This window comes from Dendroctonus ponderosae, unplaced genomic scaffold (genome assembly GCF_020466585.1).
Source record: "Dendroctonus ponderosae isolate FM_Combo_2020 unplaced genomic scaffold, Dpon_F_20191213v2 Dpon_F_20191213_4, whole genome shotgun sequence".
NCBI lineage: Eukaryota > Metazoa > Arthropoda > Insecta > Coleoptera > Curculionidae > Dendroctonus > Dendroctonus ponderosae.
Window position 1 is genome coordinate 1,260,779 of NW_026018611.1, and position 16,721 is coordinate 1,277,499.

The 16,721-nt window shown below is 43.9% G+C and overlaps 3 protein-coding genes across 5 annotated transcripts in view; 1 reads left to right on the forward strand and 2 right to left on the reverse strand.

Moving 5' to 3' along the window:
• LOC109543001 (solute carrier family 35 member G1) overlaps positions 1-1,345 on the reverse strand; it is a gene marked incomplete in the record, with an annotated part of 2,693 nt that extends 1,348 nt beyond the window's left edge. Inside the window, 2 exon segments of the mRNA XM_048665594.1 lie at positions 3-976; positions 1,040-1,345. Coding sequence (XP_048521551.1) covers positions 3-976; positions 1,040-1,049 — 984 coding nt within the window.
• A 96-nt stretch (positions 1,346-1,441) lies between these two features.
• LOC109543000 (polymerase delta-interacting protein 2) lies at positions 1,442-3,657 on the forward strand. 3 transcript variants are annotated; one of them, XM_019912499.2, is made up of 8 exons: positions 1,443-1,913; positions 2,040-2,171; positions 2,282-2,402; positions 2,458-2,635; positions 2,684-2,862; positions 2,917-3,022; positions 3,083-3,182; positions 3,231-3,657. In XM_019912499.2, the coding sequence occupies exons 1-8, from the start codon at positions 1,831-1,833 to the stop codon at positions 3,343-3,345; spliced, it is 1,014 nt and encodes a 337-aa protein (XP_019768058.2). In that variant the 5' UTR covers positions 1,443-1,830; the 3' UTR covers positions 3,346-3,657. The 3 variants fall into 3 exon arrangements, with proteins under 3 accessions (XP_019768057.2, XP_019768058.2, XP_019768059.2); XM_019912500.2 differs by having other exon boundaries at positions 2,699-2,862; XM_019912498.2 differs by having other exon boundaries at positions 1,442-1,913; positions 2,458-2,862.
• On the reverse strand, positions 3,382-6,219 carry LOC109542999 (arginine/serine-rich coiled-coil protein 2). The gene is made up of 7 exons (XM_019912497.2): positions 6,034-6,219; positions 5,703-5,795; positions 4,565-4,857; positions 4,325-4,512; positions 4,164-4,271; positions 3,957-4,109; positions 3,382-3,902 (listed from the first exon to the last, which is right to left on the reverse strand). Exons 1-7 carry the CDS (start codon positions 6,094-6,096, stop codon positions 3,706-3,708), a joined length of 1,095 nt encoding a protein of 364 aa, XP_019768056.2. The 5' UTR covers positions 6,097-6,219; the 3' UTR covers positions 3,382-3,705.
• Positions 6,220-16,721: the final 10,502 nt, after the last annotated feature.

The window sequence follows — 16,721 nt, forward strand, 5'->3', positions numbered from 1 at the left end:
AGCCACTTTCTGAGCCCGGTCAGAATCACAGAAGACATGACCAGAATGCTGCCGATGATCGAGAAGCGATTGGGCACTTCCTCGAAGAACAGCACCTGCCAGATGAAGGCGTAGATGATGTCGGTGCTGCGGGCGATCGCAACCGGACCGGCCTGCTCGAGTTGCAGCGCAATGGTGAGCAGGATTTGCCCGAGAAAACTGAACACCGCCAAGGCCACTATGAGGTACCTGTCCAGGCCGCAGGCGGGCAGGCAGAGCGCCCCGATGAAATACGCCACAATCAAGCACTGGAACAGGGCAAACGTGCCGAAATTGGTCATGATGACGGAGAAATGCACATCTTTCAGGGCGCGTAAAATCACAAAGGCACTGGCGCCGAACAGCGTCGAACTGAAGGCGGCCACGGCGCCCCATATTTCGGGCGCTTGTCCATTGTCGCCCAAGGAGGCGATGGTGTTGCCGAAAATCATCGGCGGCCTGGTGATCAGAACGACGCCGATCAGCGTGACGATCACCGAGACCACGTTAAACCAGCCGCAGGGCTCCTTGAGGAACATCCGGGCAAATATCGAGGTGAACACCGGCACAGAGAAAACAATCACCGAAGCGTCGCTAAGCGGCATATGCCTGAACGCGTAGAAGCTCAACATCAGCGCGGTGGTTCCAGTAAACGACCTCAGAATCAGCATGATGCGCTTGCCTTTGGGGAAGCACGGCCGCTGCTGGTGGATCAGTATGGGAATGGTGGGTAGGAGCACGCCAATGAACCGATAGGCGGCCAGAGCGACGGGATTCACATCGGACATCCACTTGACGATGGCCGAACATAGGGAAAAGAACATCGCGCTGAGGGCGGCCAGCACTAGCCCTAAATAGGGGTATTTGCGGCATCGCTGCTTCGGCTGCTCGAACCTGAGCACCTCGTCGCCGTCGTCCTCGGCCAGGTGTTGGAGCTCGATGCTGTCGGACATTGCGGCTGCTTGAAAAGCAAAAGCGACCGCTATTCACACTCATTGGGGCCCCTTGCAGGTTAACTTACATCTGTACATGGCCGATTCTTCATCAGTCTTCAGCGGCGCCAATTCGTCTGGAATCTTCGCAATGACTCACTTGCCGGTTGCTTCATTATCTAGCAATTGCGTCTGTATAGATTTTCTGGCGCTTTTAAATTTTCAGCCAAGTTTGACGCTCACGTGTGACATCTGCGGATTTTCAACTGATCGATACGTTGTGACGCTTGAATTTCCACTGTCAATTTTCTGGCAAATTGATTTGGATTTTCGGAAATTTTCCAATAATTTACAAATACCTCAAAAATCCCGAAAAACTGCACCAAAACCCCGCAGCGATAATTCAAAACACACAAATCGTCGCCGACATTAAATTAACCGGCCCTCCAAATGCCACGCCCTTGCTGGCACTGACGGTTGCCAATGTGCTCCTGTCATTAGAGTTCTAACCCAACTTTCGAGCCAGTGTTTTCTCGCAATTTTCTCCACCTCCCCAACCCCTCGGGAGATTAATGGCAAAGCCCCAGCAAAGCAAGCAAAATTGACCGCGCCCCAATCAATTCCATAAATTTTCCCACCTGCCGTTGCTGTATGCGGACACTATCGCATACGTCACCGTAACGTTCCCATCAAAACCCTCTCATTTTCGCTAATCAAAAAACGCATTTTCCCCGCTCAGCCTTTCGACCTACAGGCCCATAAATTCGCAGTTCAAGTCCCGCACTTACCATCGAGTGAAGTGAGTTCGGCGCCCAGAATCCGCAGTGCTTGTGGTGGAAAATGCTTGACTAATATAATTGCGCATCAAGCATGAAATAACATGGATCTGGTCTGTGTAGCTGTGCAGCAGAAGCTTTTGCCCGTTTCCCTGCGATTGTTGAGCAGCAGGCGACACTATGCCAGGTAACTGTCCTCTTTACAGCCAACTGTTGGGCAGGTGTCTTCCAGAAGCCTGTGGGGCTCTAAACCCTTCTGTAGAGCTGTTAACAAAAAAACTGATTTAAAACCAACACTGAGAATCTCTTGCAGGCTAGCCGAAGTGGGGCGACTAGAAACCCCCAAAGCGGAAGGGAAATACGACACTGGACAACTGATTCTTCACAGAGTGTTTGGCTATAGGGGGGTGGTTCTATTCCCCTGGCTGGCCAGAGTCTATGACAGGTTAGCAATGCAATTAAACACTCATTTCACTCTTAAAAACAAAAACCCGTTCTTATATAACACAAGCAGTAAATTTTCTGGACGATTTGGCGAATAACCTTTCATTTCAGGGATTTGCCCCAACACAGGGAAGGGGATGAGGAAACGAACGCAGGAGTCGGCAAAGAAGTCCGAGGACGAACACACACGTTCTACCAAGTCCTCATTGACCAAAGGGACTGCCCGTACATTGTAAGTGCGACTGCGGGGGGGCGAAGCCCGAATCTCCATCTTCTTCTTCTTCCAGAGGGCGCAAACGGAAGCAGTAACATTCCTGGGCAACCAGGACTCGTCCCGAAGCCTGTACGCTATTCCCGGCCTGGACTACGTGGCCCACGAGGACATATTTCCCTATGTGAGCGCCGAAAAGGCGCCCCTTCACCATGAATTGTTCGACAAATTCCTGGGACCCAACCCCAACAGAGGTGCCCTACCCTTAATCCCCGTAAATAAACCTGATTCGCGTTTATTAGTGGTCGATTTTTTAGATCCACCATTCGTAGCCCAGGACACATTGAAAGCGTGGCAGAACAAAAACCATCCCTGGTTGGAACTATCCGACGTTCACAAAGAAACCACGGAAAACATCCGAGTAACAGTCATCCCATTTTACATGGGTTGCAAAGAGAGTCACGCTAGTTCAGTTTATTGGGTGGGTAGTTTGGTGTTTGCATTCCTGCAACCTCCCTAAATTTGCACGATTTAGTGGCGTTACTGCATCCGATTGGAGAACCTGGGGAGCCTCAGCGTTCAGCTTCGGGAAAGGCACTGGAGGATCTTTTCATTATCAGGAACGTTGGAAACGGTCAGAGGTAAGCAGAACGGGATTCGTTGCGTCTACTAGCCAATCACCCTTCGGTGAATGTTCGCAGGCAGAGGCGTGGTTGGCCAGGAACCAGCCCTAACTAAAACCCTGCCGGCCTTCCAGTACAGCAGCCACGTAAGCCTGCAGGCCCCTAGTGGCCACATGTGGTAAGTCGGCGTTAATGTGCACAAATGTCTACTAATACTGAGTTTCAGGGGCACGTTTCGAATGGAGCGCGAAGACGGCTACACGTTTGATTGCCGAATACCGCCCTTTTCCCTGGAAAGTAAAGCGGAAGGCGGACCGGCTACCCCGCCCGAAACAGCCTAAAATAGCGACGCAGGGTGTAAAAAAGCCATACCAAAATTCAACTGAGTGTATATATTACACGTAATGCAACAACGCCCCAAACTGTCTAGCATCGCAACATTTCCCCAAAAATCCCCATTGACTGGTAGAAAATAATATACAGAAAAAAGCTGAAATGGAAATCGTCCGCCCCTCCTAGGCTCAACAAACTTAACAGTAACTCTCACTTTATTATTACTATGCTATTAGTATAGTCGCCTAAACCTAGCTCATTGGTGCTGATCGAAGAGCTGAGTAAATGCCATACAGTAGAACATAAATACATAAAAAGAATTTTACCTCCTTTAATCTTAACAGGCTGCAATCAGTCGGAAAAGGGAACTACCGTTGAAAGCTACCAAAGCCCAAACCGACGCCCCTCATTGTGTGAGTGGCCGTTCTGGCCACCTCGTATTGCGCCTCCATAGAGCTGAACATCTCCTGCTGTTTCTTCAGAACATCCGTGCTCTTCACCGCTAAATTGGTTGGATCCGTCTCTTTTATACCCATGAGGCGTTTGAATTTATTGGAGGTTTTGTCTGCAAATATCGAAATCAACCACAGTTGATCACAAAAGCCCAATTAACACCAACCGTCTGCAAAGGTGGTCGCCTCATATACTTTCGTGGAGTTGCTGCCGCCTGTTAACAAACTGCCGGGAGCAGGTGTGCTGACCAGAGGCGTGCTCTCCTCTTTGCCCTTCTGCCAGAGCAGCTTTCGCTTCTCGATCTGCTCTCTGAATCGGCCTGCAACTGAATCCATGCAAACCATTCCATCAATATCTATTCCGAAACGCTCACCTGTGATGCCTGGGATGAAGAAACGATTTCCGTTCGGATTGTCTTTGAGGTTGCGCTCTGCTTCCTCCAGAGCCGAAGCTGGATAGTTGTCTGGTTTGAACTCGATGCCTGAAATTACGTCCGTTAAACACCGGCTTTTCTTGTCGGTGGCCTCAACATACCCAGCTTGTCAAGTCGGTCCATTCGCTTGTCGGCCTTCTCCCGCCTGGATGGGAACCCTCTAGGGCCTCTATCTTTTGAACCGGATCCGGTGGGCTTTGGAGACCTGGACTGGCGCCTAGGAGATCTGGAGCGCCTTCTATCGGTTCGACTTCGGCTGCGCCGCCTATCGCGCCTATCTCGCCCAGACCTGCAAATGCCATTCGATAATCCCGCCCAAGAACGCAATTGTATGAACAAACCTGTCGTCTCTGCGATCCTTTCGATAATTCCTGTGCCGATCGCGGCTTTTATCATCATCGCGTCGTCTGTCGTCATCTTTTAAGTCTCTCCCGCCACTGCGCTCATCTTTTCTTCGATGGCTCTCCTCTTTGTTGCGCTCTTCATTGCGGCCATTTCGTCTGTTTTCATTCTGTTTCTTAAAATTGGGGCTTTTGCTTGCACTCCTGCGCGATGCACACGGTCTCGAGTCTGGGGCGCCGCCCCTGCCGGATTTGGACTGGGCCGCATCAGCGCCAGAAGAGTCGTTCGAATCCTGCAGAAGAAACGGTTTCTCTTAAACCGCCCGGTCCTGCCTTTAAGGTGAAGTTAAATTTGCGAGGAATTTGATGCTCTAGCAACAAGAGCAAAAGTGTTACTAAATGGTAGTTATTAGGACAGATGAGGGGTGGAAGTGTTCTTAAGTGTACAATTGGAAAACTCTTTCTCGCCTTGACCAGGGCAGGTGATTGGCGACTGGCTTGCTTGTTTGATAATTCAGAAATCGTCCGACTGACGAGTCGGGCCCAATAAATCACACTTTGTGAGCCTTAGGGCCATAACTGCCTTTATAGACAAAAGAAGAATTTTGAAGAAATCACCAGCAATTGCAATGTATAGGTAATGACATTCACCAAATTAATACCCTAATTAATACTTACCGAGACACTGAAGATTCTGGTTCTGAATTCATCTTAAGGCGCTCGATTGTTGTAGGGCTCGATTCGATTGATCGATATCAAGGTCTTTACAATATAATTATAACAGACAATGTTAATATCAAAAATCTTTTGCACAGTTTTAAAAAAATACGTTAAAGAATGACTAGCGAAAATTATTCAAAGACAGTCTCTTTACTTAGCAGTGAATAGGAGCCTTCCAGCCAGCCAGTGCTGCTTTGGCTAACTGACAAATGAGTACTCAGAGCAGCACTACTGGATGGAATCATCACAGAATAGAATAAAGTGCAATTAATCCACTATAAACCCTCAAAGTGCTCGTGGCAATGAACTGCAAGTGGCTTCATCCCGTGCCTTGCAGCAAGCACTGGCATGAAACCACACAGTTCATATAAAAGGCGCGGCATAGAGAGGAAGGTGGTTTCTATAAAGGACAAATTACCTCGCTCATGTCCATCCCAACCTCCTCGTAGTTGTCCTCATGGGGCGGTTTTCTGCCACTTCTCGAGTCCGAGGTCGGTGCGTGGGAGCTCGTCTGCAAACAACGAACTGGGTAAGAGTTTAGCATTACGCCAAAGCGTAGACAACCGGTTTGAGTAAGTTTTTCACGTGCAAGATCCATTGAGAGTGTTCGAAACGACCAAAACTTCCTCAGCCTCAAACGATCTTGCTAGCATTTGACCCACGTGAACCACAACATTCAAAATGTGCCCTTTAACCAGGAAAAGGCACGAGGGCTCTTGACTCCCTGCCTTATACTTATGTAATATTACCGGGGTGCGCTCGTCTGACGACTCGTCGCTATCATCACTGCCGTAGCCTGCCAAGGAATTCATGATCAAAAGACTCAAATCGCTGCCCAAAATAAAACTTCCAATAGATTTTGGGATGCGATTGAACCGAGGATTAGACGAAAATGGTAAATATGGCGTCCAAGACAGGTGTCACAGGTGTCACTGCAGAATCCAAAGCAACGATGCCAAAGCAGCGATGACGACAAAGAATTTCTGCTGACAAAGATGCAAAATTGGTGGGGTGTTGCAGAAAGGTTTTTCCATCTTTGTTTACGAACATTTTCTTGGAATTATATTGTAATTTTTTTTTTCGGCAAAAAAAAACCGTTATTGAGCACTGCTCGGCGTGCCATCTAAGCACTCAAGGCCTTCAACTCACGTCAGTAGATCGCGGCATCAACCAATGGCGCCACTAAAACCTAGGCTGGCAATGAAAAGAGGGCGCCAGCCGTACGAAAACGGCAGCAAACTCAAGCAAATTTTACCGTTTGAATAATCAAGAAAATTAATTAACCAAAAAAGTTGGATGCGCTCGGAGTTGGCTTTAATTTAACTAACTGGGCAAATTGAAYGGCTAAKCAAACGTACCGGCAAAAACCGTTAAGYCCATGTCCCGTGCCTCCGTTTATACGATGACACGAAAGTGTTTCTATTGGTTGAAGACATAGAGAGAAAATAAAATAATATACGATATGATATGAAAGTGTTTCTATTGGTTGGAGACATAGAGAAAATAAAATAATATTTTACTTACTCTATGGTTGGAGATCTGTCGTACGACGACGAATTGACAGATCTCCAACCATAGAGTAAGTAAAATATTATTTTATTTTCTCTATGTCTCCAACCAATAGAAACACTTTCGTATCATATCGTATATTATTTTATTTTCTCTCTATGTCTTCAACCAATCGTATGGGACAGAGGATTTACTGGTAACGACAATGGCAAAACTCCACTCAAAGTAAATATGATGACATTTTCCGCAACTCATCTTAATTTAAACCGGGACCACCCACATTTTATCAAGAATACTCTTGAGGCTCTTAATGGTGGATTAGCGTGAAATGAGGCTTGTTATTAACCTCGACTACTGGTCACTGCGTGGGCAATTCTCGAGTAAACGTCCATTGGTGACATGGAAAACGTCACTTTTTTTGACACCAGAAAATGTCTTCCGCCCGGTTTGACAATGACGCACTGGACGGGATCACTGGATATAAAATAAGCCCTACCAAATCAGGAAAACCCAATTTCGTAGAATATTTTTAGTTCAKGCAACGTATGCATTATTAATGTGAGTGAAAACCGGTAAAACGTCCCCTGAAGCCTGAAGGCCGTTTTATGGTAGCCATCACACAAAACCCATCAAGTCAGTGTTATTTAAAAAAAATCAACAGAAGATCCTCAATGATCGAAAACGGAGATCACGTGGTTTTTTCGGCTCCCGGGCGGCGGCCTAAAAAAGGCCCGTAAATTACATTTTTGATTTAGTTTTTCCCATGTTATTCGGATAGAATGCGTTTTCATTCATGGGACGACGGTATCAATCATTCTCGACCGAACACAGGTAGCTGCCAAGCAATTGGATACGTGTAAATTACTTTGAAACAGCTGAACCGCTAATGACATTTGCCGGCGATCGCCAGCTTCGAGTTAGCCGAATATCGAACGCAACAATTAGCAGGAATGTTTCAAAAGAAAATTAATTAAACCGACTAAAATCGAAATTTACCTTGCGCTTATTTGCGTCAGCCAGGCAGTGCACGTCAAAAACTCCACTCGAATGTCACACTAATTTGGTGATTCTTCACACTAGTTGTCACGGTGTGTGTATGGAATTTAAGATTCTGTTTGTTTTTCGGTGTCCGACCTTTAAAAACCATCATTTTTTATTGGCCTTTATTGGCCTAAGTGATTCTTTCACTTGGAGGGCGGGCAACATGGAAAATAATGAACGCTAACGAACCTTCATCGTGCTCATGATGGTAGTGGTGGCCCCTAAACACCACAAAAGTCAATCAGTGGAAATTCATCCAGAAAATTGGTGAAATTAATCGCCACCAAAGGTATCACACCTCTGAAAATTCAATCGACCACGGCTTAATAACCCAAAAATCGCCGATTTCTGCATAAGTTGACTGGAAAGGTAATTGAATATTTGCGAAAACCCCAAAAAATTTTAGCGCAAATGTATCAATTTGGAACGTAGCCGCGCACAGAGCATGGTGCCACTCCTATAGAGTGCCATGCGTGCGAGTGAGAGGACCGATGCCAGGCGCGTTCCTGAATGGCACAACCAGCTTCACTCAATTGATTGAAGTGATAGTGTTCACTCAGGGGCGGATCCAGCTTTAAATTCAGGGGGGGGGTTATGTAGAAAAAATACAGTCTTCTGACACAGAAAGCGAAATTTGAATATCAGACACTTGGGTGCAAGATTATGCCAAAATTTCATGTTTTTCGTCCCGTTTTTGCTCATTTCTCGCAGGCAAAATGAGCAAGAACGCTCATTTGTACATCATTCTAGAGAGAAATAAATGACGTTTTTAGAAAGTGACCAATGGATAGGGAAATGTTGGCAGTTTTCTCAAAAAATGCTTGAATTCAAGAAGTTTTAGATTTGCGTGGTTTTGTTGAGTTGCAAAATCCACTTGAACATGACGCTGCTTTTTTCGAAGTTCCTCAAGAACGATTCGAGCCAGAGAATTCGTTTTGGCATCGTTAGATAGCTGGTCAGGTTTAGCGTAAATCGCTAACCTCAAAAAAAACTTGAAGCACAAATTGAGAAAGATGTTTGTTTATTGGCAGTTGCCCTGACTAACCGGTCGCTGTCACTGTCGCTGTCAATGGCAATCCCCCTTCGTTTTCTTCTTTTATGGAGATATTCTCTGTATACAGGGTGTTTGAAACTAACATGACGCTGCTTTTTTCGAAGTTTCTCAAGAACCATTCGAGCCAGAGAGTTCGTTTTGGCATCGTTGAATAGAGAATTGAAAGGGGGCGGGGGTCATGACCCCGATGACCCCCCCCCTGAAGATACTAACCATGCATGCGGGCGAAACGTCGGGACAAAACCTCAATCAAAAATCCCCAGTTTCACTATCAACTAAATAAGTGGTTTCATTAATAGTTTTCCCAAAAGCAAAATGAAAAAGAGCAAGCCATTGCATTCGATTTGCATAGTTTTTCGATTAGAAGCCGTTATTGTCCGATTGCGGTAAAACAATCAGCGAATTGAATCAACCCGAACACCGCAATTGTTGCAAAATGAAGTTGTACCAACGCAAGCCAACGGTCGCAGACTCAAAATCGTATTCAAAAATTATCGAAATTCGACACGTGCATTGTCAATAAGTCCATAGCGAGACGAATTTTTCGATAATTCAATTTGAAACCGTGGATAATGCGCGTCGGCTAGAAGAAAGCATCATAAAGCAATTGTTTAACTAGGAGCAAAACTTGCTGGTGTTTCCTTCCGTGTGAAATTCTCAAAGTTCGACGTTTTTGAGGCGGCAAAGTCCAGCTGAAAACCGCAGCTAGACGGGAAAAATGGGGGCCAAATTCGCTGGAAATTTCATAACGAGGTGAGCGTCACGCGCGATCGCGTCGCTTGCCTATTTTAATACCACCTTCAATGGATTGTCATTTGTTTCTAATTTCCGGTGGGCAAAAACAAAATGTCGGAACAGCGCTTCCGGTTTCTATTTCAGTGCCACAGCGCGCGATTCGTCGACTGGGTTTACACCAGCTTCGGCCTCCTTCAGACACTCACTCAAACCATCAAGAAACCCAGTCAGGCTTGCACTTTTCGCACTCAAACCACCGGTTGGTGAGGTTGAGGTTCAGTCACACTCTCCCATGGACAAACGCGGTTGTTCTGCGACGGCACGAGAAAAGCGCACTTTTCCATTCTGGCTCCAATGGAAAAGTTGCGCAACAAACAGAGCCAAGTGCGAAAAAAACCCGAAATGATTTGCAAAATCCGCGAGTTCCAATGCAATTTTTAATTGTCGCTTTTTTCCTTTTTCCTAGACAATTGAAATCGATAGCGTATTGTTTTTTGCCGCGGATCGATCGAAGGGAAATAAATTACGTCACCAGAAATATTAATTGCTTTCGATGGTTTTTTCGTTTTGTTTCGCCGGCTCTCGGCTTTACGTAACTGAGTCGGCTGAGCGCGAAAGGAAAGTTTTCGTATTAAATTTATTTAAAAATCGTTTATTAGATTACAAAAGTGGCGCTTTTTTCGCGATGAAGAAAGCGCCTTTTTAGCTCTGGTCGCTTATACCCGACCGATTTGGCTCGTTATTAGGCACATCAAACATTACAAGGGAATTTCCTTGCGGTCGCGCACACCAAAAGCCTGAGAGACTTTTCGACTCTGCCGCTMTCAATCTTTTTCATTCGTTCGGTTMCTTTTTTACTCTCAGAAAATTCGCTTCTCAACTGGATTTCAAATCCCTTSCGTGTCGAGATCAARTCGGATCGACTTTACACACACACACACAYTTATAGYTCAGTCTTCAAATGTGSTGAGAAAACTAAAACTTTGCAGTTAAATTGCGCCCAGAAATTGTCTGAAACTGTGATAAAATCRAWCWGCGGTCTGCTCAGAAGAGAATATATCYGRGAGGACTCATCAGACATCAGAGAACCTTCYAGACYCTTTTCATCCCCAAAAACAGCATTTAACGAGGAATTTCGASACTTTRCCTRACACGSGCCTATTCTGACGTAAAAACGRAGCGATTRAGCTCAGAAAACGCTTGAAAATTTTTCAAAATTTGGCCACATTCGCTCAAAAAAAGCCTTAAATTCCCGATTYTGACCTCATCATCAGACTGCACGCTTATTAAATAACTCCGCTCTCAGATAAAGAAGAAGGGAGAAAGAACGAGATGATGTAGAAGATGAAAACCAGCGCAAAAACACTGCAAACCTTAAAAATGTAGTCTGAAGGTACCAGTAGCTGGAATAGTACGAAATTCAAATCACATGTAAAACGAATGTTTGGTTATCGATCGCTGGAACCCAATTGCTCAATTGTTGTTGCTCAGAAATCGGCTTCAGAAGCGGATGATGTAGAAATGGAAAACCGCAGAAAAGCAGTAGAAAGTTTTAAAATGTATTCCGATGGTAACAGCAGCTTGAATGGAACCAAACTCAAACCACATTTAAAGTAAAGCTTTCTTTATCGAGTGCAGCAACCCGCATTCCGATATCTGAGCCACTTGCTCAGTAATCGGATGACATAAAATTGAAAAACCGCTCAAAAACACTCAAAAGTTTAAAAATTGATTTTGAAGGTACCAGTGCTTTGATTGATCCGAAATTTAAATCTCAGATGAAATGATTCTACAGTTATCGAGCTTTGAAACCCGCATTTCGGGACTTCAACTAGTTGCTGAGAAATCGGCTTCAGAAGTGGAAGAAGTAAAAATGAAAAACCGCACAAAAAGAGGCCAAGGCGCCAAAACGCCTTATGAAGGTACCAAAATCTCGAATGGAACCTAAAAAACAGCACATGAAGATCAAATCTTCCGTTATCGATTGCAGGAACTCAAATTTCGACATTTCAACTAGTTGCTGAGAAATCGGCTTCAGAAGCGGATTATGTAAATGTCACAAACCACACTAAAAGATTCAAATGCGTAAAAACGCCTTATGAAGGTACCGGTATCTCGAATCGAACCTCAATAACACCACATGTAGATAAATTCTTCCGTTATCCATTGCTAAAACCCGTATTTCGACACTTCAACCAGTTGCTGAGAAATCGGGTTCAGAAGCGGATGATGTAAAAATGAAAAACCGCACAAAACGAGTCCAAGGCGCCAAAACGCATTATAAAGGTACCAGTATTTCGAATGGAACCTAAATAAAATCGTATGAAGATAAATTCTTCTGTTATCGATTGCTGGAAGCCACACTCCAAAACTTCAACAAGTTGCTGAGAAATCGGCTTCAGAAGCGAAAGAAGTAAAATGAAAAACCGCACAAAAAGAGTTCAAAACGCCAAACCGCCTTATGAAGATACCAGTATCTCAAATGGAACCTAACTAAAACGACATGCAGATAGTATATTCCGTTATCGATTGCTGGAGCTCAAATTTCGACACTTTAACTAGTTGCTGAGAAATCGGCTTCAGAAGTGGAAGAAGTAAAAATGAAAAACCGCACAAAAAGGGTCTAATGCGCCAAAACGCCTTATGAAGGTACCCAAATCTCCAATGGAACCTACAAAACAGCACAGGAAAACCAAATCTGCCGTTATCGATTGCAGAAACCCAAATTTCGACACTTTAACTAGTTGCTGAGAAATCGGCTTCAGAAGTGGAAGAAGTAAAAATGAAAAACCACACAAAAAGAGTCCAAGACGCCAAACCGCCTTATGAAGGTACCAATATCTCAAATGGAACCTAACTAAAACCACATGTAGATAAAATATTCCGTTATTGATTACTGGAACCCCCATTTCGACATTTTACCCAGTTGCTGAGAAATCGGGTTCAGAAGCGGATGATGTAAAAATGAAAAACCGCACAAAAAGAGTCCAAGGCGCCAAAACGCCTTATGAAGGTACCAAAATCTCGAATGGAATCTAAATGACAGCACATGAAGATAAAACCTTCCCCTATCGATTGCAGGAACCCAAATTTAGACAGTTGAACTAGTTGCCGAGAAATCGGCTTCAGAACCGGATTATGTAAATGTCAAAAACCGCACTAAAAGAGTCAAAGGCGCAAAAACTCCTGATGAAGGTACCGGCATCTCGAATCGAACCTCAATAACGCCACATGTGGATAAAATCTTTCGTTATCGATTGCTGGAACCCGCATTTCGACACTTCAACCAGTTGCTGAGAAATCGGCTTCAGAAGCGAAAGAAGTAAAAATGAAAAACCGCACAAAAAGAGTCCAAGACGCCAAACCGCCTTATGAAGGTACCCAAATCTCAAATGGAACCTAACTAAAACCACATGTAGATAACATCTTCCGTTATCGATTGCTGGAACCCACAATCCGAAACTTCAACAAGTTGCTGAGAAATCGGCTTCAGAAGCGAAAGAAGTAAAATGAAAAACCGCACAAAAAGAGTCCAAGACGCCAAACCGCCTTATGAAGGTACCGATATCTCAAATGGAACCTAACTAAAACCACATGTAGATAACATCTTCCGTTATCGATTGCTGGAACCCAAATTTCGACACTTGCACTAGTTGCTGAGAAATCGGCTTCAGAAGTGGAAGAATTAAAAATGAAAAACCGTCCAAAAAGAGTCCAAGGCACCAAAACGCCTTATGAAGGTACCAGAATCTCGAATGGAACCTAAATAAAAGCTCATGAAGATAAAATATTCCGTTATCGATTGCTGGAACACAAATTTCGACACTTCAACCGGTTGCTGAGAAATCGAGTTCAGAAGCGGATGATGTAAAAATGAAAAACCGCACAAAAAGAGTCCAAGGCGCAAAAACGCATTATGAAGGTTCCAGAGTCTGGAATGGAACCTAAAAAACAGCACATGAAGATAAAAGCTTCCGTTACCGATTGCTGGAACCCGCATTTCGACACTTCAACCAGTTGCAGAGAAATCGGCTTGAGAAGCGGCAGAAGTAAAAATGAAAAACCAAACAAAAGCACTCCAAAGTTAAAAAAAAATGTCGTTTGAAGGTGCCTTGAATGAAGCCAAGTTCAGAACGCATCTGAAATTGATCTGCCGTTGTCGAACGGTGAGACCGAAATTACCAAGTCTCGACTGTTTGTTGAAAAATCGACTTCTATAGTGGAAGATGCAGCAATAAAAATCCATAAAGTTCGTCGGAAAAACGTTACTTTTTTAGGTGCTTGAATAAAGTTCAGTAGAAATCAACGTAAAAATAAATCGAGTCTTGCGTTAAAATTTCTGGGTTTGCAAAGTGTTCCATTATCGAAAACGTTTGGGAAACCTTGTTTTGGACTCGAGATCATTCCGATGCCGAAACAGTTGCAAATTAAGGCGGATCTCGAGGATTTTCATTTGCCCATAGCTCTCGTATTCCTGACACAAACACCCGATAAAACATAGTGAGGCTTCAGAGAACGGAACACTAAACGACTAAACCCATGAACAGCAGACACCTCCCAAGTGATTTTCATCCGAAGCAAGTGAAGATTGGGGATTTAGAACTAAGAGCCCACTAGCAGCAAAGTACCAAACCATTGGCCTCCACTGATGACAGAAATGTGGACCAAACTGAACCCTTTTGTGACGCCTCTCGAAGAACCTTTAAAACGAGGAAATTGGCAGCGGATGGCCTTGAATATTCGGTACCATCCAGCCCATAGAAGAAGGCTTTTTATATAGAAACGACTTTTCCTCTTGTAGAAAGTGTGTCGCCAAAGTGGCGCGCCCTGGTGGCTGAGAATTAAAGAATTCAAACAAACCTGCATTATGAACCCACTACACATGCTTATTTTTAATTGTGTCGCAAGGGGCAGCTGATAATAGGGATAAATGACACAACTACACAAAAATACATATAAATATATATATTACTTGTTGTTTATTGCTTATATAAATACTTTTTACAGATGAAAAAATCTTTGGAGCATTTTTAGGAACAACTTTAAAACATACGCCTTTTGTGATAGGAAGCCGTGCATTTTCTGACTGCCTTCAAGACACCAATAAACAGCTACCATCTTCGCAGATTATTGACGATTTATGAAAACAGATAAGGAAAAAGATAATCTGAAAATATGAAAATATCACTGTTCATTTTGAACAGAGGTTTCTGTTTAAATACTAATCTGTAATTCTACATAATACAGAGGTGTAAAGTACGGGTTTCAGCGGTGAGCAACCTGATGCTATGAACTAGCTCTAATGAGAAAAATATCCTGTTTTCCATTTATTTGTTTCTTGATGAAAATGCCACCTGAATAATAAGCTAAGTGATTTCGACTTACCCAACAAAATATTCACAAATTACGTAACATGGGGAAACATATCACAATCCAGTATGTGCAGGAAGCATGAGGCACGAAATCATACAACTTATCACAGATTATATCGTCAGAAATGAATAAAATCGGCAGAGGCTTTTTCTTTGGATGATAGCGAATAAACAACAGCGACAGACATCTTGTCCATGACAAACCCATAAGCAACAATGGGGAAGATTTATTTGACATTTGACTTGCGTTATCGCATTCATCCACAGAATATTTTCATACAGCGGGTTATTTCATGATTTAATCTGTAGCTCCTTATCGTCTGTAGCGCCTCTGGCGACTATGAAATCAGTCGTTCTCGGTTATATTTTTAAGTGAGAGTGCCCAGGGCATGATCCAGCCGTTTTAGACCGAAGGTTCGTGTGGAGAGCACGGTGCCGCTCCCCACAAAAAGTGGCCCGAACTATACACAGTGAAGTAATACAACAATGTAAAACCGGGTACCCATCCGACATGATGCAGCTTAATTTTAATTTGATATTTTTTATAGGAGTGCCGGCGGCCCCGTCCAGCCAGTACCCAGTAGCACTTTTAATTTAAACCATGAACGAATTAGGTATCGATCTCTTTTGTTGGCCGTGATGGCCTCTATTGAGCGATCGATCATCTGCGATTGTTTGTTGACCCACGGCCACTAATCGAAAATATTCCTCAATTGATGGAGTCTAGTTAGTTCGAGGCATGCGAATGTCTTCGACGATGATGAAAAACTGGGCACCGGAAGCCCCGATAATAACGGACCCTGTTACTCTCCATCCAAGTTTTAAGCAGGATTCTTTTCATTTGGAAGTTATCAGTTAGCTAGCAACCAAACCACCCGTTCAGTGGCGTGCTTGGTTGATCAAAACGATCAGTTTCAGATCCACAAACCCACACAACATTTGTGGCTAACAGATAGAGAGCGCCGTTTCACGCTAAAATGCCTCGAACAAACGTTGATTGCAACTGTTCATTTGGCTGCACTGTATCTACAGAAAAAAACGGTTTACTTAATGGCATTCTCACGTTTCCAACATGAAATTGAACGGTTTTTTGCCGGCATACGTCTTGGATTTAATATCGATGACTGTCGGTTTCTTGCGACGAGTTTGATTTGCCCATTTGCCCAGAGAAACATTCATCACCTTCCTAACGACTCAACAAACCAAACTAACTTCTTTCGCATGGAATTAGCAACAGAGCAAGGAGCCCAAACTCACTCAAACAGACAATATTGGTAAGGTGCATCTAGGCGGCTGCCGCTGTTGAAGTTTGACGTAAGTCGCAACTGTCATTCATTGGCCATACGCCTCCACTGTCAACGTCAGGCTTAGTTATACTGGGTGTTCGGAAAATGCGTTAGGAAACTTTTACGGGTGATTCTACACGCTAAAATAATGGGAGACAGTCAAGTAGCAAAAATTCGAAATGTGAATATTTGCCGAATCAAATTGAAAATCGGTACAGCGTTTAATATCCAATAGTGATCTCTAACTTTTTGAACAAAAATTGGTTTTCGACTTCGCCACTAAATGACACTACGTGTAATCCAAATTTAATTTTCCTCATATCTGTTTTGAAACGTCAAAGTCACCAAAAACAATACTTCATTTTAGGCACTATAAAATACTACACAAAAAAGTGCTCTCCACACGACTCGAAAAACCTCATCGTTTGGGAGCAAATGAC